This window comes from Chelonia mydas, chromosome 13 (assembly GCF_015237465.2).
Source record: "Chelonia mydas isolate rCheMyd1 chromosome 13, rCheMyd1.pri.v2, whole genome shotgun sequence".
Classification (NCBI taxonomy): domain Eukaryota; kingdom Metazoa; phylum Chordata; order Testudines; family Cheloniidae; genus Chelonia; species Chelonia mydas.
In genome coordinates, this window is record NC_051253.2 from 39,855,001 (window position 1) to 39,876,987 (window position 21,987).

The window sequence follows — 21,987 nt, forward strand, 5'->3', positions numbered from 1 at the left end:
CTCCTCCTCTTCCTCCTCCGCGCCCCCCGCCCGCCGCGCGCGGGGCCCCGCCCCAAGGTCCGGCCCCCCACCCAGCCCGTTCCCGTACTGCGCGGGGGGGCCCCCGCCCGCCTCCGGCCCCTCCCCCGCCCCGCGCGTGCCCCCGCTGCCCCGCGCCGACGAGGCCATGGCGGCTGCTACTCTGCCCCGCGCTGGGCCGGCCGCTGCGCCGCGCGCCGCTCCTCATTGGCCGCCCGAGCGGGGCCCGCCCCCCTCGCCCTCAAGCCATTGGCTGGCCCGGCGGAAGGGCCTGGAGGGCGCGTCTGATTGGCCGACGGCCCACCATCGCTCTATTCCATTGGTGAAGGCGCCCGCTCGTCTACGGAGCTCTCCCGTGTGATTGGCCGTCCGCCGGAAGGGCCGTGCCCAAACCTCTGATTGGCCCAGTGTCCGCCATCGCTCGAATCCTATTCGGGCAGAGTCCCGCCAGTCAAAAGATCGCTGCCTTCTGATTGGCTGCCGGGGGCGAGGGGCGGGGCGGACGCTCTTGACCGGCTGAGCATCATGATTCGTCACGTCCCTCCCCGTGGCTGCGGCACTGATGGGATAAACCGGCCCAGCCTCATTGGCGGGGGGCGTTCCGGCGCCCTGAGCAAGCCCCGCCCACGTCGGACCTTTTGACCCCAATTTGACCCCTGACCCTTCCCTGCTTCACCCCTCACAGGGGCCTGGCCCTGGGACCCCGACCCCGACCCCACAGGGCGCTAAACCAACATGGCCGCCGCCGGGCCTGAATCAGTCCCCGCCCCACGCACCCCCCACCGGTCCGGGGCTGCCGGGGCCGCGGGGCTTCTTCAGGCTCCGTGATGGCACCTGCTCCCGCCCCGCCCCCACCCCCGCGTGCCCCTCGCTCCCGACCCGCAGCCCCCTCCTGGCCCCGCCCCGCCCCCCACCCCCGCGTGCCCCTCGCTCCCGACCCGCAGCCCCCTCCTGGCCCCGCCCCCCACCCCCCCGTGCCCCTCGCTCCCGACCCGCAGCCCCCTCCTGGCCCCGCCCCGCCCCCCCCCGTGCCCCTCGCTCCCGCCCCGCAGCCCCCTCCTGGCCCCGCCCCGCCCCCCGGTGCCCCTCGCTCCCGACCCGCAGCCCCCTCCTGGCCCCGCCCCGCCCCCCACCCCCCGTGCCCCTCGCTCCCGACCCGCAGCCCCCTCCTGGCCCCGCCCCGCCCCCCGGTGCCCCTCGCTCCCGACCCGCAGCCCCCTCCTGGCCCCGCCCCGCCCCCCCACCCCCCGTGCCCCTCGCTCCCGCCCCGCAGCCCCCTCCTGGCCCCGCCCCGCCCCCCGGTGCCCCTCGCTCCCGACCCGCAGCCCCCTCCTGGCCCCGCCCCGCCCCCCACCCCCCGGTGCCCCTTGCTCCCGACCCGCATCCCCCTCCTGGCCCCGCCCCCCCGTGCCCCTCACTCCCGACCCGCAGCCCCCTCCTGGCCCAGCCCTGCCCCCCACCCCCGCGTGCCCCTCGCTCCCGACCCGCAGCCCCCTCCTGGCCCAGCCCTGCCCCCCACCAGCTCTGCCTCCCCTCAGTCCACCCCACACCCATTCCCTGGCTGACTTCCCGGGATCCATTAGCTGCATCTTGTCTCATGAATTATTGATCCCAGATTGGAACATTTTAGACCCTTCACCTCTCAGGTACATGGTGTCCCCAGCTGGGCCTAGACTCCCGGACGCCTGGGTTCCTGCCAGGTTAACTCCGTATGGTCTGGAAGGAGCAACTACCCCACCCCCACCTCCTGGCCAGGGGCGGGGGGGAAGGGGGAGCCCTGAGCATTGGAAGGAGGGGAGAGTGCTTGGAGGGGATGTGCCGTTTCTGAGCATTACAGTAATTGCCAAGTCAGATTTTGTGTGCACCTGGACCAGGAGGGATGGAGGGATAGTGAAAGAAGGAGAGAGTGGGAGGAAGGAGGGGCGTCTGCTGGGGGAAAGAAAGTGACAGAGAGAGAGAGCCACGGTGAAGCCCCCTCGGAGCGACAGAACGAGACAGCTCCCAGCCAGAGCAATAGAAAGATGGATCGCAAGGAGACAGAATGAACCAGCGGAGCGATCAAAGGAGGCAGTGACCAAGCGAGACAGAGCCCGGCCGGAGCGAGAGAACGAGAGAGTCCGGAGGAAAGGAAAGTGGCAGGCAGAGTTACGGCAGGATAGGAGGAGAGAGGAGACAGCGCAGAAGCGACAGAACGAATCAGAGCCTGGACAGAGAGAGACACTCAGAATCTAAGGAAGGGAAGAACCTGGAAGACAGAGTGACGGAGAGAGAGAACAAACCAGCGCCTGGCTGCAGTGATAAATTGGGACTCTCCAGAAAAAAGGAACAAGAAAGCAACAACAGAAAGATAGAAGGAGGCAGAGTCCAGACGGAGATGTAGTCTCGGAAACTCTGGAAGGGAGGAACGTGGAAGGTAGCGAGGAAGGAGTAGAATAAGCCAGCGCCCTGCCAGAGCAATAGAACAGGACACGGCCCAGACGGAGAGAGAGAAGGAGAATTTCGGGAAGGGAAGAACGTGAAGATAGCGACAAAGCAACAGAACGAGTCAGGGTCCAGACAGAGAAATAGACTTGGACTCTCTAGAAGAGAACAATGTGGAAGGCAGAGATGAAGTGGTAGACTGAGCTGGCGCCGTAATGGAGCGATAGAATGAGACGCAGCCCAAATGGAGTGATAGAAAAAGGGAGCACTTTGTTGAAGCAGTAGAATGGACAGAGAGCTAGGAGGACTCAAAACCCAGATAAAGCGATAGAGCGAGCCAGAGCCCAGAAAGAGCGATAGGAGGAGGCCTGGACGGGTGACAGAAGGACACAGAGCCTGGACGGAGGGACAGAATGAGGCCTGGATGGAGCGACAGACGGATACAGCTCCCGGATGGAGCAACAGAATGAGCTGTTTCCCAGACAGAGTGATAGAACGAGCCAGCACCTTGACAGACCAATAGACTGACACGGTGCCCGGGGGGAGCGATAGAAGAACACAGCGCCCGGGGGGAGCGATAGAAGAACACAGCGCCCGGGGGGAGCGATAGAAGAACACAGCGCCCGGGGGGAGCGATAGAAGAACACAGCGCCCGGGGGGAGCGATAGAAGAACACAGCGCCCGGGGGGAGCGATAGAAGAACACAGCGCCCGGGGGGAGCGATAGAACGAGCCGGTGCCCAGACGGAGCGAGCTGGCCTCCACCCCAGGCCCCATGGCACGCGCTCCCCCGCCCCCCAGCGACATCCCGCGCAACCTGAGCTACATCGCGGGGCTGTACGAGCGGGCGTACTACCGCACAGTCCGGCCCAGCCTGGGCGATGACTCCGACTCCGAGGCCGAGGGGCGGGCCCGGGGGGCCCGGCCGCGGGGACGGCAGAGCCGCACGGGTGGCAGGGGGGGGCGCCAGCGCCGCAGGGCCCGCTCCGCCCCGGCTGGGGGCCCCGGTGGGGGATCCCGCAGCTGCAGCCCCGGCTCCCGCAAGCGGGTGCGCTTCGCCGACGCCCTGGGTCTGGAGCTGGCCAGCGTGAGGCACTACTGGCCGGCCGAGCTGCCCCAGGTCCCTGAGCGCGTCCACACCCAGCTCCGGCGCGACGCCCTGCGCCACTTCGCCCCCCTGCGCCCCTTCCAGGTAACGATTGGGGGCAGGAGTGAGCTAAGGGCTGGGGAGGGCAGGGGCAGGCAGGGTGGGGGCAGGGAAGGGGATGAGAGCTGGGGGGCAGGTGCCTAGCTCTGCCCCCCCCAGCAGGGGGCCACCGGGGTCCAGGGTGGGGAACAGCGTGACATTAATTTTCTTTCTTTCTCTCCATCCCTCCACCTCCACCCCCACCTCCCGTTTTCTCCAGGACCCCCAGGACCCGCTGGCGGGGCGCCTGCCGCTGGCACCATGTTTCTGGGACCCGCTGGGGCTGCCGGACTTCGGGGCGCGGCTGGGGGCACAGGGCGTGTGTCTGGAGGGGGTGCGGGCCGGGGGGATGGGGGTGGCAGGGACCCTGCAGGTTCTCAACCTGGCCTACGAGAAGCGGGTCAGCGTCCGCTACAGCTGGGACGGCTGGGCCAGCTACCGGGAGGCCCCCGCTGCCTACGCCGGCCCCTCCGCCGGCCCCCCCTCCGACCGCTTTGCCTTCCGCCTGCCCCTGCCCCCTGGGGGCACACTGGAGTTCGCCCTGCGCTGCCATGTGGGGGGCCAGGAGCTGTGGGACAACAATGCGGGACAGAACTACATCCTACGGGGCGGGGGGCGGGCCGAGGGGCCCCCCAGTCCCCTGCAGGACGGAGACGGGGGCTGGATCCACTTCCTGTAGGGGGCCCCACATCCTCTGCGGGGACTGAAACGCGGGACCCCAAAGCCATGGGATGGGGGGGGCAGGAATAGGGGGTGAGATACAGGGGGCGTGGGGGAGGGGCCTGATGGGTGGAGGGGGGAGACAGGACTTCTAGGATGGGGGTGTCCAGGGGAGGGTGGGGCTAGGATGGGGGCGGAACTCAAACCAAAGACGCCCCCCACATCAGGCACTACCCTCTGGGACCTGCACCCCCACCCAGGACGTTGGGGGAGCCATTGCCTTATAGGGGACACTAAATCCCATCTGACCCCTGCCCCCAGCTCGAGGGGAGGGTTTGGCTGTATCGGGGGGGGGGGCAAGGACATTGGGAGGCCATTAACCGGTGGAACTCCCTGCTGGTGGACAGTACTGCACTCAACCTGCTGCAAGCCAGGACCGGTCAAAGCCACCCGACAATCTGGGAGGGGGGTCCATACCGCACTGGTTGGGCCCCTGGGGTGATCCAGGGGGGCCGAACCAGGCTGGCTGTTGTGGGCAGGTTCCCCCCACGACAGCAGCCCAGAGGGGGCAGGGAAGGTGCCACGTTCTCCATGGCACATTTGCCCGGACACCAGGGCTGCCCACATCTTGGCACCCAACCTCCCCCCCTCGGACCAGACCCCTGCCCCCCAAGCCCTGCTGGTGCCCCTCACTTTCCACCCCCTACCCCCCCCCCCCGCCCTGCCGGTGCCCCTCACGCCCGACCTTCAGCCCCCCGCACCCTGCCGGTGCCCCCCGCAGCCCCGGGGGCCCCCCTGGCTCTATCGTGGGCCGGTTTCCCCAGGGCAGCAGCCGATTTCTCTTCCAGCCCAGAGGAGCGTCTGTGTCTGACAGAACCCAGGAGTCCTGGCTCCCAGCCCCCGCGGCAGGGAGGGAACCCAGGCGTCCGGCTAGTGGCCGGGTTTCCGGGCTGGGCTCTGTGGCAGCCAATGGCCGGGCCGGTCCCGCCCCCCGGGCCGCGGCCTCCAATCCTCGCCCGGAGGGGCCCAGGCCGAGCCGAGCCGGGCAGGGATCGGGATGGTGCCGGCCAGGCCCTGGCAGCACCGCAGGGAGGGTGAGTTCGGCCGCCCTTCGCCTCCCATCGGCGCTGGCCTGGGTTAACCCCTCCCCGTTGTTGTATCCGGGCTTCTTGCCCCCTCCCGGGAGAGAACCCAGGCGTCCGGGCTCCAAGCTCCTTCCCCTCCCAGGAGAGAACCCAGGTGTCCTGGGCGCCCTTAAAGGGCCAGTGCAGGGGAAGCCCCGCCCCCTGAGTCTCCATTACCCAGGATGCAAGTGGAGCAAAGTCCCAAAACTTGGGAGGAAACTAAAATCGGAGGAGGAGGGAACGTGTGAGTGGGGGGAGGGGCTGGGGGCTCTTGGGGGTAGAGGGGAGGCTTGGGGGGAACCCCGGAGAGAAAGAGGGGGATTGTGGGGGGTCCCTGGGGGTTGGGGAATCCCAGGCGGAGAGGCTGAGACAAGGGTCGGTGTCGCAGAGAACCCAGGAGACCTGGCTCCTAGTCCCCCCCACCCGCTCTAACCCACTGGACCCCGCCCTCTCAGAGCCAGGGAGAGAACCCAGGCGTCCTGGCTCCCAGCCCCCCACCCCAACCCACTGGACCCCCCGCCCCGCCCCGCCCTCTCAGAGTCAGAGAGAGAACCCAGGTGTCCTGGCTTCCAGCCCCTCCCCGCCGTAACCCACCAGACCCCGCACCTCTCACAGCAGGGTTAGAACTAGGTGGGGCTAGAAGGGGGTCGGAGGGAGCTGGGAATTGGTGAGGAAACTGTCTGTGGGGAGGTCGCTGGGGATGGCTGGGGGAGGGGATGGGGAGTCTCTGTGGGGTTGGGGGAGCTGGGGAGTCTTGGGGAGAAGCTGGTGTGGGGGTCTCTTGAGGAACTGGGGAGAAGCTGGGGTTTGGAGGAGCTGGGGTCAATGGGGAGTCTCTGGGGGAGGGACTGGGGAGAAGTTGAGGGTTTGGGGAGGTATCTGGGGTTTGGGGGCCTCTGGGGAACAGCTGGAGAGTGGGGGTCTCTGGGGGAGGAGTTGGGGTTGTGGGTGTCTGGGAGGTGGGGAAAAGGTAGGGTTGGAGTTGGGGGGGGTCTGGGGGAGGAGTTGGGGTTCGGTCTTTAGCATATTAGGAAGCTGTATTCACTTATTTTACACAATTCCCACATGGTGGAATTTCTGGGCAGTTCCCTACTAATTGGTCACTGCTGACGAGGCTGATTGGCAGATAATCACCAGGGACTTGCTGGATCTTGGGTGACAAATCAGGATGCTCTTTTCTGGAGGTGGAGGCGGGGCACCTATAAGACCAAGGCCCTGCGGGGATGGCTGGTCACCCCCGGATTGAATCTAATTCCTCATTCTTCAGGTTTGTTGGGCATTGTTTGGCCCATGACCTGGTAATTGCTAATCACTCATCCGTTATTTCCGTAACGAGGGGCCCGTCAATTAATAGTGGAGTGGTAACAAATAGGGGCTAATTTCAGGACTGGTGAGTTCTCGGTCCAGCTCAGTGAGCAACGGAAAGACCCGATTGGCCCCAGTGATCTTGTTAATGTAGGTCGGGCCATTGTTACATTTCAATCATATTGACAGGATCAGTGCTTAGTTACTTTAATTAGATTGATTGGTTTACTTTAATGAGCTCTGTTCTTTGGGGGACAAGAACTGTTGCTGTACGTCTGCTGCAGGTTAGGAGCCAGGACTCCTGGGTTCTATCACTGGCCCTGGGAGAGGAGTGGGGGTCTAGTGGTTAGAGTAGCAGAGCTGGGAGCCAGGACTCCTGGGTTCTAGCCTTGCCTCTGGGAGAGAAGTGGGGTCTAGTGTGCCAAGCATAGTCAGGCCCACCCCTCCAATCAGTGACATTCCTCCCTTTGTCTGTAACGCGATGACCTTTGAATGCTTCATCCAACTGAGTCCAAAACGTCCGGAAATATGACAGGTGTTGGTGGAGAGAACCCCATCTGTTGGAGTGAAACCCGGAGACACAACAAATGCCCTCACACTGACAACCTGCTCGGCCAACATCGGGTACAAAGTCTGAGACCCCAGAGCGAGCCAATGGTTTTAGGGAAAGTGGTTTATGACCGTTAGTATTGCTAAAAATTAGAAAACCAGCAATGGCTCCTCTACTTAGAGCTCTAAAGGTATGTAGGTTGATAGTTTGTGTGCTCCGATACCACTGGGTTGTACCTTACGTACATTCACGGGCCTAGTTCCTCTGGCTGCGTTGCTCTTCCGCTCATCCACAATAAGGATTGGTTGATAAACCTCAAAGACTGTGGGATGGAACCGAACTAATGAGGATTCGTAGAGGTGACAGCCAGTTGACACACTAGATCATCCAGTTTGGATCACAAGCTGTTCAATTTACCCATTGTCCCTTTATTTAGCCTTAATAACATGCATTGGACTAAAGCGTATTTTCCAGCTTGGATCTGAAGAGCTCAAGATATGGAGATGCCACTTCCCTTGGCTGTTTGGGCCAATGGTTTTCTTCCAGAATTGGGGCTGTCTTTCCAATCGGAATTTGGCTGCCTGCCGCATTCAGCTGTTGGTTTGGATTCTGCTTTTTTCCGCTAGATTACAAAGCCCTTCGGCACTGGGTATTGGTACATAGACACCATCGGAGAAGGTGGAAGAATGGACAATGTTCTTCTAAAAAATTGGGTTCTCCAGTGCTCCGTCCTCTGGGCATTGGCTGAGCTGAGGAAGCCCTTATGTAGGAGTGATAAGATCTGATTTTGAATTTTATAGTTCACTGTCTATCCTGCCCAGGACCAACAAGCGACCAGCAGCAACCAAAGCAAAGCGTCAAACCACGTGGCGTCAACAGTGTCTGCAGACCAAGGATGCGCTGCGTGCCATTACCCAGGTGGTGGAAGCCAGCACCTGGTGTCACAGGGAGAGCGCCAGAGGCTAGTTCATGCCATGGAGATGGCTCTCCAACAGTGGCTGCAGGGGGACCGTTGTTGCCATGTCACTACCTGTGCCTTGGAGATGCTGGTCAAATGCGCCAGTCAGTTGGTAGCGCAGAGAGCGCGCCAGCAGCAAGCTCGCACCATGGAGATGCCTCTCCAATGCCAGTGGCAGCTGCAGGGGGACCCCTGGCGCCAGGTTGTTGCCCACACAATGGAAATGATGCTACAAAGCTAGCGGCATCTCCTGGAAGAGCAAGAGCATCATGCCGTTGCCTGCATCACGGAAACGAAGCTCCACCATGAGCAACATCTTCTGGAAGACGAAGCTGGCTGCGCCGTGGACACTTCGGCTGAAGGTGCTGATGGATTGTTGCTTAAATGGCCCTTCCATGGGAACTTGGCCCATTAGTCACTTACGACGGCAAGCAGCCAGATGTGATCAGGAAGAGGTTACCAATGCGGATCCATCTCAACTTGATCGCACGGCTCTCGGGTGCAGCGAAGGCCAGGGGCATTGGGAGCGATTTCTAGGAGCGGTCGGAGCTGGGGGCTCTCGGAAGCAGCACACGCAGTAAGAAATTTGCACTGAACTCAAGGGGCCAGCCGAGCTCAGGGCTCGTTAGCCTACTTCGAAGTGCCAGCAGCCATGCCAGTTCTCGGTAGGGTGGTTACAGTCCCTGCTCCCTAGAGGCTCCCTGGCAGCGTCGGAGTGGGTCGGCCGCAGCGTTACAGAAAGATGAAGAAGCAACCAGCGTGGGCCGGGATAACGCCCAGCACCTGGCTTCCATAAGCGAAGAAATGCATGACCCTCCAGTTTCCAAATTACCGGTCAAATATTTTGTGGTATTAGTGACTAATTAGTAATTATTGGTCAATTATTTAATTAGCAGGTCAATAATCAAGCAATCCTTTCCATGAGCTAATTATTTTTATAACAGTTTGACTGTTTCTTTAATTGTTAACCAGTCAGTTCATCACTGAGCAATCCTTTCTTGAAGCTAATCACCAAGTAATGCAATCGGGGTTCGCTTATTTCTTAGCCAGTAATTACGCATTAAAACAAATTGCATTATTAGTAATTATTGTGTGTCTTGTCCTAGCATCTCGGCAGCCTTGTCACAGACACACAAGCACGATTGCTGCCCCAGAAAACTTATTTTAAGGACCGATCAGCTATGTCCCTAGCTAACGACTGACTCGAAGACGTAATTGGCCCTAATTAGCTAAAGAAGGTAGGAGCTGGTCCTTGAGTCCCCTGAAATATGATGGAAATGAATTCCTGGGTATGTATTTCATTTCATTATTTGAATGTTTCTGAGTTCTTTGAGGCAAGAACTGTGCTGTGTGTTTCCTGCCTGGTGGGGGGTGGCTGCCAGGACTCCTGGGTTCTATCCCCAGCTCTGCGAGGGTAGCAGAGTCTAGTAACTTAGGGAAGGGAGGGAGCTGGGAGTCAGAACTCCTGGGTTCTATCCCCATCCCTTTCACCTGCATGTGTCTCTCTTCTCAGGTCTCAGGCTCCCCGGGGGGACGTAGGGCTGACAATTTGGGGTTCAGACCCCCTTACGGCAGGTAAGAGCCTTCGCTCCCCATTGGTCTGGTCGGGGGGGCAGCAATCACCCCCAAACCACCCCCTGGGGGGAGGAGATTGCCTGGCTTCCCATAGAGCTCTGGGGCACCCCACACCGCCCTCCTTGGTGTCTCCTGCTCATTGTGTCTCGCACTCTCTCTCCCCACAGCTGTCCCCGTGGGCCGGCCGGCCCCGGAGCCCCAGGCCAAGGACCCCCCGGTGGCAGGGCCAGCCATGCCCCCCAACAAGGAGTCACCAGGCCGCCCCGGCTCGCCAGCGGCCCTCATCTGCCTGCCGCCCATCTCGGAGGACCTGCAGCTGGTGTGGACCCAGGCGTCCCAGACCAGCGAGCTGGACGGCCACCAGCCGCTGCGCCAGGCCTTCAGCTACTTCCCCTACCCCAGCCTGGCCGACCTGGCGCTGCTTTGCCTGCGCCACGGCCTGCAATTGGAGAAGGTCAAGGCCTGGTTCATGGCCCAGCGGCTGCGCTGCGGCATCAGCTGGAGCGCCGAGGAGATCGAGGAGACGCGGGCGCGGCTGGCCTGCCGCCAGGACCGCCCGGCCTTCGGGGCCCTGCTGGCCCCCAGCAACCCCCTGACGCAAACTGGCAAGGCCCCGGGAGGCAGGGAGGCCCCTGCAGCCGCTCACCACAAAGCCAAGCCCCAGGAATCCCCGGGGAGCTGTTCGGCTGCAGCCCGGGGGCCCCCAGAGCTGGGGAGAGCTTCCGCGGCCCCCCAACCCAAAGCCAAAGAAACGCTGACACCACCCCCCAGCCTTTTCCCCACGCCGCCCCCTCCGTGCCGGGCCTGGGCAGATCCTCCGGCCAGCGCCAGCCACCTGGACACCGCCTGGGACCTCAGCAAGCCCTGCCGGCTGGGGGTGGCTGACGTCGCGCCGCCCTCCTCTGGAGCTGCCGCCAACGGGGCCGAGGCGTGGGCCCGGCCCGGCCACCCCCACGGCACCCTGGAGGCCCAGCGGCAGCGCAAGAGCCGGCGGAAGAGCAAGGAACAGCTAGCGGTGCTGAAGTCATTCTTCCTGCGGTGCCAGTGGGCACGGCGGGAGGATTACCAGTGGCTGGAGCGGATCACCGGCCTGCCGCGGGCAGAGATCATCCAGTGGTTCGGGGACACCCGCTACGCCCTCAAGCACGGGCACCTGCGGTGGTTCTGGGATAACACCGTGCCCCCCGCCGCTGCCCTGGAGCCCGGGCCCCGCACGGACACGGGCCCGCTGGAGCGGTACTGGGCCGCCCGGCAGCAGCTGCGCCAGGACGACCTGCCAGCCCTGTGCCGCGAGTCGGGCATGGGGGCCCAGCAGGTGCTGAACTGGTTCTATTCCCGCTCGCCCGAGCCGGCCGAGGTGGTGGTGTGCCTAGGCGAGGAGCCCGAGGACGAGGACGAGGAGGCCGGGCTCATGGTGCAGGACGACGGGGAGGAGGAGGACGACGAGCCGGAGGAAGAGGACCTGGGCGCCCAGGAATGAGGAGTTTCAGAGACTCCCGGGAGGGCGGAGGTTCAGGGGAACCGACCCGTGCACTGGGGCCCTGCTCTGTCTAGTTCCTCCCTCTGCTCTAGAACCCAGATCTGGGTCTTGCATCTAGTTCCCCCTCCCTCTCCAGTCCTGGGCCCCACGTTCCCCCCCGCCTCTCCCCAGCTCTAGAACCCGGGTCCCAGGTTCTTTTCCCTTTCTGTTCTGGAACTTGGTGTCATGCGGTTCTCCTTCATAGATCACTGTTGTAATTTGCTCTCCGTGCCTCAGGTTCCAGATCTGGGTTCCTTCCCCCCTCGTCTTGGTACTCTAGAACAAAGTACTGGTTCCTCCCTGTTCTAGAATCTAGAACCCCGTCCCCCCCGTGTTCTAGAATCCCAATCACACCCTGGTCCTCTTCCTCTTCTAGAACAGAGGGCCACCCCCAAGCTCTGCCACAGACCCTAGAACCTGGAGCTCTTGACCTAGAACCCAAGTGTCCGATTCCCTCTACCATGCTCTAGAACCCAGGTACCATTTCACTCCTAGTCCCCAACTCTAGAATCTATGTTGTCCGGTTACTGGTTTGTGCTCTAGAACCCAGTACCTTCCGACCAGTTGTCTGGATTCAGGTATGCTTCCTTCTCCAGACTTCCCCCACCTCTTCCCCCTCCTTCAGGGGCCTCTGTTTCTAGAGTCTGCCCTGGTTCGTCCCTCCCCCCCTTCTAGATCATGTTACGGCCCTGTCCCCCAGAGACACTTGTGTGGAGGGAGCCGGGTGGGGGCGGGAGCTGGTCTGTCGGGGGCTTCCTGGGTTTGGTTTTACAAACTGGGCAGGAGCGAGGGCACAGAAAACGGGGCAGCGGAGAGCGGGCGCGGGACTGACTTTCCCTGGCGGCTGTCGGTCCTTCCTGGAGTTGTTAATTTATAACGCCCTGCCGACGGGAGTTAAAGCGAGGTTTGAAGTTGAACCCCACGCCTGTGGCCTGTGTCTGATTGGCGGGGGGGGGGGGGTCTGGATGGGGGGCACGGGGAGCAGGGCTTTGGTTCATTCATTCACTCACGTTCTCAGTTCTTGTTCCCTCGTTGGTAGCTGGCGCACGTCAGGGGGAGGGGTCCCTGACACTCAGTGGGGGTGGGTCTCCCGTCTCCCCTTCCTCTCTCCTCTGGATTCCTGGTCACTCGTTTCCTCTTCTCCTCCCTCATTTCCTCTTCCCCACGCCCTCCTTCTCCTTCCACGCCTGGCTCCTGCCATCCCTGTTGCCCCCTTGCCCCACTCCCTGGCCTCACCCACTCCCACTAGGGCTCTGGGAGGTTGGGGTTCACCCCTCCAAAACCCACCCTCAAACCATCCAACCCTTCCCCCAGCAGAGCCCCCAGGGCAGGGGAAGAGCGGCTGGGGGGGCAGGGAATTGGGTTACATCCCTCCAGGGTAAGGGGCAGGGGGGTTACAGCTGAGCCTCAGTTCTTTCCCCCCAAACACACAACACCCCAGTTGGAAAAGCCCAACATTTATTGTCAACCTGCGGGGGAGTCTGGGCTCCAGTGGGGTGCCCCCAAATGTCTCTGATCCCAGCTGGGGGGTGGGGATAACGGCGGGCTGGACTCGAGTCGTGTGACCCCCCCCCACCACCACCAACAGCTCTGATCCCAGCTGCGGGGTGGGGATAACAGGCCTGGCCCTGGGGCTGGCTGGGTGGAGAGGCAGATGATGGGGAGTTGGAGGAATGGGGGACCCTTGGGCCGGGCCAGCGAGGGCAGTATAGGGGGGGCTGTTAGGGAGTGTGACAGGGTGGGGAGGCTCCCCTAGCTGTACCTCCCACCGCACCCCAGCACAGTCACTCCGGTCCCTAGGGGGTTGCAGGGGCAGAGTCCGTTGGGTGCTGGGGAGCCTGGGCAGTTTCTGTGCCCCACATGCTACAGTTGGGGGGCCCGGCTGGCACTGGGGGGCCTGTGGGGAGAGAATCCTAGTGAAGAGACAGAACAGCCCCTGGGGGGGGTCACTCCCCTCTGACTCCCCTCCCCTCTGAGTATCCCCCCAGACCCCTCTTTTGGGGACTCACCCCCTTCTGAGGCCCCCTCCCCCAGACCCCTCTGTCTAGGGTCGTCGCCACCCTCTGAGCTCCCCTCTGTCAGACCCCTCTGTGTGGGGGGTGACCCCGTAATCCAGTCTCACTCACCTGCCATGCTGGGAGGGGGTGAGTTGGGGGGTGAACCTTAGCTGGGGGAGAGAAGAAATTACCCAGAATGCTGCAGATAGACATCCTAAGTCTGAGCCCCCCATCCCCAGCCCACTCTGCTCCCGAGCACCTTCCAGCTTAACCCCCCAGCCTATTCAGCCCCCCAGCTTGACCCCTACCCCGCCTCCGAATCCAGTCTCCCCTGCCCCCCTCACCTGTGTGGGTCTTGGTCTCTCTGCGCTTTGGCTCCCCCGAGGGGTGCCCCTCTCTCTCAGATCTGTTGGGCAGATGGGAGGGGTTAGTGGGGCAGATTGGGGATGCCCTGTGGACCCTGCTATGGGCTGGGAAGGGGATCCCCTGACCTCTCATTCCCATCCCTCCCCAGGTGTCCCAGGACTGGGTGTGGGGCTGGCTGAGTTGGGGGGCCTGGCTGCCATTGTGGGCCCTGTGTCTCATCCCCCTGGCTCACCTGCTAAGATGCCCAGTGCCAGCGTGGGGGGGCCCTGGCCTTGCCCAGCCTCACCTTCCACTGGCCCCTGCCCAGGGGGGCACAAGGGGAAGGTGCCCAGCCCAGGGGTCTGGTTGGAGGAGGAGGAGGCCCTGGGGGGAGAAGAGAGGAAGTTAGTGGAGGGGGGAAGAAACAGAGAGACCCCCCTGCGGGAATCCTAGGTCCCAGACCCCCACAACCAGAGAATCCCAGCCCCATAGACTACCCCCCCCCACTGGGTAATCTGAGTCCCAGAGACCCCCCCCACCTGGGGCAATCTCAGGCTCACAGCCCGTGCCCCCCAGGGGGATGCAGGGGCACCCCCCACACACACACACTCACCAGTAGGACAGGCTTTGGGTGGAGGCTGGAGACGGGGTGGCTGCGGAGCAGAAGGCAGACAGTTTAGGGGGAGTGTCATGGATTTGGGGGGGCCCAGCCCTGAGAAGGGAGAGTGAAATTGGGCAGGGAAAGGTGGGGAGCGATCCAGTCCCATGGTGGGGAGGTGGGTGGGGGGCAGCCATGGCTCTGAGGCCTCATCCCTGTGAACACAGCTGGGCCAAGCTGAGGTCAGTTCTCAGCCTGCTGTGGGGCTGCCCCCTGGGGCCCCTGAGCTAGCTGGCCCCCCAGTCCTCTCACCGATGCTGGAGCCAGAGGGGGTCTGGGCAGCTCCTGCAGCCTGCTGGGAAAAGGAGAGATGGAGTGAGTCAGAGTGGGGTGCCCGGGCAGCCCCCCCCATGCTCCCCCACAGCCCCTGTGGTCCCAGGCACCCACACACCCCACATGGCCCCCAGCTCCCGCACGGCCCTCATGACCCCCATACCCTGTGTAGTCCCCAGGCCCCCCCACAGGCCTCCCACTCCCCAAGGGGCATGCGGGTGACTCACCGGCCAGCTGGGGGTGCTGGAGAGGCGGTAGGGGATGGACTCCAGTGAGGAGGAGCGGCTGTGGGGGGAGAGACCTCATTACATGGGCCACGGGGGGCACCCCCTGCATGGGCACATACACAGCAGGGCTCAGCTCCGCCAGCAAGGGACACAGGGACACACACACACCCCGCAGGGCTCGGCCCCACCAGCAGGGGGCACAGACACACACACATGCACGCTCACCTGACCACTTGGCTGCAGAGCTGGGTGCGGGGCCGCGGGGCACCTGCGGGGAGGGACGGGCATTAGCTCCAGCGCCAAGTGAAGACAGGGAGTCCAACACCCCACCCCCATTCACACACCCACCATCCCCCACTGCCCTCGCACACCCATTGCCCCACGGGTACCCCTTGCAGGCCCACCACCCCACAGGCACCCCTGGCCCTGGTATGCCTGCTGCCTGTGGGCACTCCTGGCCCTCATATGCCCACCACTCTGTGGGCACACCCAAGACCCTGTGGGCACCCCCCAACCTTGCATGCCCACCACCCAGTGGACACCCCTGACTCTCACACACCCACTGCCCTGCAAGCATCCCGCCCTCACACACCCACTGCCCCACGAGACCCCTCAGCGCTTGCACACCCACTGTGCCACAACACCCACCTCACGTTCCCAGCATCCCCGGCACTCACATGCCCGTCACCTATGCGCACCCCCCCTTTGCACACTCACTGCCCCCACCATGCCTTCACACACTTGTCACATTTGTCCTATTTCAAGGAGGCTCCCTGGTGCCCCCCCCGGGTTCTCCTTACCACTCTGTGAGGGGGAGGTGATGCCAACCGGCCGGGGGGTGCTGCCCCTGCCCAAGGGAAAGGGACACAACTCAGGGCTGAGGGGATGGGGCACCTCCAGTGCCCCCAACTCCCCATACCCCTGCCCAGCACCCCACTCCCAGTGCCCCCAACTCCCCATCCCCACCCAGCACTCCACCCCCACCTCCCTGCCCAGCACCACACCCCAGTGCCCCCCAACTTCCTACCCAGCACCCCACTTCCAGTGCCTCTAACTCACCACCCTCCTCCAGCACCCCACCAGTGCCCCCAACTCCCCATCCCCCACCCAGCACCCCACCCACCCCACCTCTGCCCAGCACCCCACTCCCAGTGCCCCCAACTCCCCATCCCCACCCAGCACTCCACCCCCACCTCCCTGCCCAGCACCACACCCCAGTGCCCCCCAACTTCCTACCCAGCACCCCACTTCCAGTGCCCCAACTCACCACCCTCCTCTAGCACCCCACCAGTGCCCCCAACTCCCCACCCAGCACCCCACCCACCCCACCCCTGCCCAGCACCCCACTCCCAGTGCCCCCAACTCCCCATCCCCACCTAGCACTCCACCCCCACCTCCCTGCCCAGCACCACACCCCAGTGCCTCCCAACTTCCTACCCAGCACCCCACTTCCAGTGCCTCTAACTCACCACCCTCCTCCAGCACCCCACCAGTGCCCCCAACTCCCCAGCCCCCACCCAGCACCCCAGCCCCCATTGCCCCAACTCCCACCCCCCCCGCTCAGCACCCCAACCCCAGTGCCCCCAACTCCCTGCCCAGCAGCCCATGACCAGTGCCCCCAACTCCCCATCCCACCCCCAGTGCCCTCAACTCTCCACACACAGCACCCCACTGCCAGTGCCCCCAACTCCCCACACCCTCCCACCTGGCACCCCCACTCCCACCACTCCCCATCCACTGCCCAAGGCTCCCATGTCAGACCCCACTCCTGCCCCACAGACCCCCCAGGTCGCATCCCCTGGGCCCAGGAGGGGTTTGCTGACCTGCTGCCCTGGCATCGGCTGGGCGAGGCCTGCAGAGAGAGGGGCAGAAGGGGGGTTAGTGTGTCCCAGGGGGCAGCAGAGAGACGGGGGCACAGGCTGCCCATGGGGTGAGTGGCACCGACGGACAGACAGCAGGCGGGACAATGCACAGACAGACGGACAGTAGTCAGGCGACACACTGACAGATGGACAGATGGCGGGCAGGATGACACACTGACGGACGGACAGACAGTGGGCAGATGACACACTGATGGACAGACAGCGGGTAGGATGACACGCTGACGGTCGGACAAACAGCGGGCGGGATGAAACGCTGACGGTCGGAGGGCAGGATGACACATGAAGGATGGAGAGACAGCGGGTGGGATGACACACTGACGGATGGACAGACAGCAGGCAGGGAGGACACACAGACAGACGGACAGACAGCATGCGGGATGACACATGAAGGATGGACAGACAGTGGGCGGGAAGACAGACAGCGTGTGGGACGACACATGAAGGATGGACAGACAGCGGGCGGGACGACACACTGACAGATGGACAGACAGCGCGTGGGATGACACACTGACGGATGGACGGACAGCGGGTGGGAATGACACACAGATGGATTGACGGACAGCGGGTAGGGATGACTCACTCATGGATGGACAGACAGCGGGCAGGATGACACACTGACGGACACACAGGGGTGAGATGACACACAGACGGACAGACAGACAGAGGACGGGGATGACTGATGGACAGACGGACAGCGGGCGGGATGACACACTGACAGACCGACAGACAGTGGGCAGGATGACACACTGACGACCGACAGACAGCGGATGGGGATGACTGACGGACAGACAGCGGACGGGTATGACTGACGGATGGACAGACAGCGGGCGAGATGACACACTGATGGACTGACAGCAGGCGGGGAGGACGCACAGAAAGACGGACAGACGGGTGGGATGACACACTGACGGGTGGACAAACAGCGGGTGGGATGAGACACAGGCAGACGGACAGACAGCAGGTGGGATGACACACCAATGGTCGGAAAGACTGCGGATGGGATGACACACTGATGGATGGACAGACAGCAGGTGAGATGACACACCAGCGGATAGAGAGACAGTGGGCGGGGAGGACACACTGATGGACACAAAGCAGATGGGATGACAAACGGACGGACGGACAGACACTGGGTGGGGACACACAGATGGATGGACACACAGACGGTCAGACACACAGACAGCCCTCGCCTTGAGGATGCTCAGATATTTCTTCAGCTCGCCGTTCTCCCGCCTCAGCGCCTCCAGCTCCCTGGGGAGGGTAAGGATACATGGGGTCAGAGGGGCTGGGCACTGCCCCTATCTGCCCACCCCTGGGTCCCCCCACATGCTGGGATGCATGCACAAGTGCCAGGCTCCATGCGTGCTGTGCCGAGCAGGCCAGGCGCCGTATGCCAGCCATGCCCCAGGGATGGCGGGTGCTGTGCCCAGGGGCGTGTCACACATGACGGGGACATGGGGGTGAGTCGTATGTCCCTGGTGACCCCCAGTGGCTGGGCTCTGACCTGTCGCGGGTGGAGAGTTTCTGGCATGCGTCCTGCAGGGACCCCTCAGCCTGGGATGCCCTGTCCTTGTAGAACGAGAGCAGTCGCTCGCTCTGCGCCTGCTGGAAACTCCACACCTGGGAGACAGATACAGGGAATGGGGCACAGGCTGGACCCTCTAGGGGGTACTGGCTCCCATCCAGCCCCAGGGCGGGGACTGGCTGGCTTGCGGGGTGGGCAGGGAATGGAATATGGGGCCTGTCCCCTCTGGCCCGAGAGCAGGGACTGGCTGGTTTTGGGGGAGGCAGGGAATGGGGCATGGGGCTTGTCTCCTCTAGTGGGCACCAGCTCCATCCAGATCCACAGGGGGGACTGGCTGGCTCAGGAGGTGAGATCCAGAAGCGAACAGTCTCTGGGACTATCAGAAGTGTTGCTGACAGCTCTAAAATCCCCTGCGATGATTAACTTTCCATCTCCATTCATCTCCATTCATCTCCCTCCTTATCTGGCTTCGTTAGGGTAAATAATTAGCGGGGGCGTGGGGGAGGAGTTCCAGCAAAGCCCTTGCACTGATTATTAACCAGTCCCCAGCTTGGTTATTAACCCAGGCATCTTTGCCTGACCTCGAATTCCCCCGGCTGCCTCACCCCTTCGAAGATGGGGGACCCTGCCCAGAGTCTGGGCCCCACTCAATCCTCTCTGATAACTCAGCAGAGCGCGCTCGCTGGCGGCTTCTCCTCCATCTTTGTTGTTCCCCTGGCTCAGCTCTGCCCCTTTCCTGTCACAGGCGCCCACCAGAGCTGCATGCGGCCTGCCTTGATCGGTCTCCACTCCACCTCCAGAGTCTTCGGTGTAGCCCCCTGAGCTCGCTTTCAGCTGCATGTCCACCCTGACCGCTGGGTCCGTTTTAGAGTCCCTGCTGGCCTGGCCTGCGCGCCTCCGTCCTGGCTGGAGAACTTGACATTTGTCTGGGTTGAAATGCCGTTGGGTGGAATGGGCCCAGCTCACCCAGTGATCCAGGTCACCATGGGCTCGTCACCACTTCCCACTCTACCAACCCTTGGTGCATTAGCAGACCTGACCCCAGTGATCTTATATTGACTTCCCATCAGTGAGGAGCATCCCAGTGTCCTAGAAACGTTGCCAAGGCAGGACCAAGTAAACCTAGACCAGCCCTGATGCAGGTTTGTCCAACCAGATCTTTAAAATCTCCAACAGGAATCCTCAGTCTCCCTTGCTGTGAGCTAAGCCCCTTAAGTCTTCTCCTACAGTCAGTGAACATAGAGAACAATTGATCCCCGTCCTCTTTATAGCAGCCCTCATCAGATTTGAAGACTGTTCTCACTCCCCTCTCAGTCTTCTTTTCTCATGCCTAAACATGCCCTGTTTTCTTAACTTTTCCTTGCAGGTTAGGTTTTCTCACCCTTTGATCATTTTTGGTGCTTTCCTCTAGACTCTCTCCAGTTTGTCCCCCTCTTTCCTAAAGTCGGGCGTCCAGAATTGGACACAGTACTCCAGCTGAGGCCTCACCAGTGCTGTGCAGAACGAGATAATGACCTCCCATATCTTATAGACAACGTACCTGTTAATATGCCCCAGAATATTTGACTTTTTCTCAACTGCATCACTGTGATTCACTTAAGCCCCCAGTGCCTTTGCAGCCGTGCTATTCCATACCTAGTCCTTCCCTATTTTGTAGCTGTGCATTAGATTTTTTCCTTCCTAAGTGAAGTCCTTTGAATTTTCTTTGCTGAATTTCATCTGGCTGAAGTCAGACCAATTCTCCAATCTATCAAGGTCATTTTGAATTGTAATCCTGTCCTCCAAAGCCCTTACAACCCCTCCCATCTTGGTGACAGACGCAAATTTTAGAAGCATGCTCTCCGCTCCATTATCCAAGTGATTAATGAGAATATGACCCTGTCATAAATATAAAGGGAAGGCTAACCACCTTTAAATCCCTCCTGGCCAGAGGAAAAATCCTTTCACCTGTAAAAGGTTAAGAAGCTAGGATAACCTCACTGGCACCTGACCAAAAGGACCAATGAGGAGACAAGATACTTTCAAAGCTGGAGGGGGGGGAAAAAAAGGTTCTTTCTGTGTGTGTTGTCTTTTACCAGGACCAGAGCAGGAATGCAGGAATACAGAACTCCTGTAAAGGGTTAATAAGCAATCTAGTTGGGTATGCGTTAGATTCTGTTTTGTTTAAATGGCTGATCAAATAAGTTGTGCTGAATGGAATGTATATTCCTGTTTTTGTGTCTTTTTGTAGCTTAAGGTTTTGCCTAGAGGGATTCTCTATGTTTTGAATCTGATTACCCTGTAAGGTATTTACCATCCTGATTTTACAGAGGTGATTCTTTTACTTTTTCTTCAATTAAAATTCTTCTTTTAAGAACCTGATTGCTTTTTCATTGTTCTTAAGATCCAAGGGTTTGGGTCTGTGTTCACCTATGCAAATTGGTGAGGATTTTTATCAAGCCTTCCTCAGGAAAGGGGGTGTAAGGCTTGGGGGGATTTTGGGGGAAAAGACATTTCCAAATAGGCTCTTTCCCGATTACATTTGTTAGACACTTGGTGGTGGCGGCAATAAAGTCCAGGGACAAAAGGAAAAATATTTTTTACCTTGGGGAAGTTTTAACCTAATCTGGTAAAAATAAGCTTAGTGGGTTTTTCATGCAGATCCCCACATCTGTACCCTAGAGTTCAGAGTGGGGAAGGAACCTTGATAGACCCATCCCAGGACTGACCCCTGTGGGATACCACTTAATACACCCTCCCAGTTTGCTAGTGAACCATAGATAGCTACTATTTGAGGATGGTCTTTCAACCAGTTGTGCACCCATCTTGCAGTATCATCAAGATCAGATTTCCCAAGTTTGCTGTGTCAAAGCCTTACTAACATCAAGCCATATCACCTTTACGGCTGCCTCCCACCTGTTAAGCCAGTAACCCTGTCAAAGGAGGCTGGTTTGGCATGATTGTTCTTGACAAATCCACGGTAGCTATTCCTTATTCAGTGTTGAAGATTGCCAGGCCTAGAACTGACCTCTCTCAGTGCGACCCCACTAGAGACGTCCCCATTGGATGGTGATTCATTTGTTGAGATCTATTTGTTGAGATCTGTCCCTTAGCCAGTTCTTAACATGTGCACTGTTGACATTGGATCCCTGCCCATTCTTTAATCAGGGTGTCAGGCGGTGCTGTGTCAAACACCTTACAAAATCCGGTCACATCTACAGTTACCTTTACCAACAAAACTTGTGATCTCCTCAGAAAAGAAGGTCAGGTGTGTTTGGCTGAGCAGTTTTCCATATAACCATGCTGACTGGTGTTGATTATACCTCTGTCCTTTAATTCTTCATCAACTGAGTCCCATATAGCATGTTCATACTTTAGCCCGGGATTGTTTCCTGGCCTATAGTTACCTTGGATGGAGGCTTTCCCCTCTAGGGGGTGCCGGCTCTGATCTGCCCCCTCCAATGGGGACCTGTCTGCCCCTTACCTGGGAGATGTGGGCCAGATATTTGAGGGCCATTTCCACCGGGCTCTTGAAAAAGATCTTTTCTCGGGGTTTCATCTGTGAGCAAGAAAGAAATAGGCAAAGCAAGTACGGAGCAGCTCCCACCCGGCTTGGATCATGACACCCCCAGTGATGCAATCCAGGCAAAAGGAACTGGCATCTGAGGGGCACATCTGAATGAAGATCGAGAGAGACATATCTACAAACATATGTGCCTCAGTTTAATAAAACCTAAGGCTAGAAAGCTCTGATGATTTTATCCCGAGCCACAAAGTCTTCTGTG

The 21,987-nt window shown here is 60.8% G+C and overlaps 2 protein-coding genes across 8 annotated transcripts; both read left to right on the plus strand.

Annotated features, from left to right (window-relative positions):
* Window positions 1–1,516: 1,516 nt before the first annotated feature.
* On the plus strand, window positions 1,517–5,023 carry PPP1R3E (protein phosphatase 1 regulatory subunit 3E). The gene is made up of 2 exons (XM_037877210.2): window positions 1,517–3,630; window positions 3,845–5,023. The coding sequence occupies exons 1-2, from the start codon at window positions 3,214–3,216 to the stop codon at window positions 4,301–4,303; spliced, it is 876 nt and encodes a 291-aa protein (XP_037733138.1). The 5' UTR covers window positions 1,517–3,213; the 3' UTR covers window positions 4,304–5,023.
* Window positions 5,024–5,139: 116 nt separating this feature from the next.
* Window positions 5,140–12,602, plus strand: HOMEZ (homeobox and leucine zipper encoding). 7 transcript variants are annotated; one of them, XM_037915793.2, is made up of 3 exons: window positions 5,140–5,378; window positions 9,735–9,796; window positions 9,964–12,602. In XM_037915793.2, exons 1-3 carry the CDS (start codon window positions 5,254–5,256, stop codon window positions 11,274–11,276), a joined length of 1,500 nt encoding a protein of 499 aa, XP_037771721.1. In that variant the 5' UTR covers window positions 5,140–5,253; the 3' UTR covers window positions 11,277–12,602. The 7 variants fall into 7 exon arrangements, with proteins under 7 accessions (XP_037771721.1, XP_037771725.1, XP_037771722.1 ...); XM_037915797.2 differs by having other exon boundaries at window positions 5,308–5,378; window positions 9,328–9,796; XM_037915794.2 differs by lacking the exon at window positions 5,140–5,378 and adding an exon at window positions 5,392–5,652.
* Window positions 12,603–21,987: the final 9,385 nt, after the last annotated feature.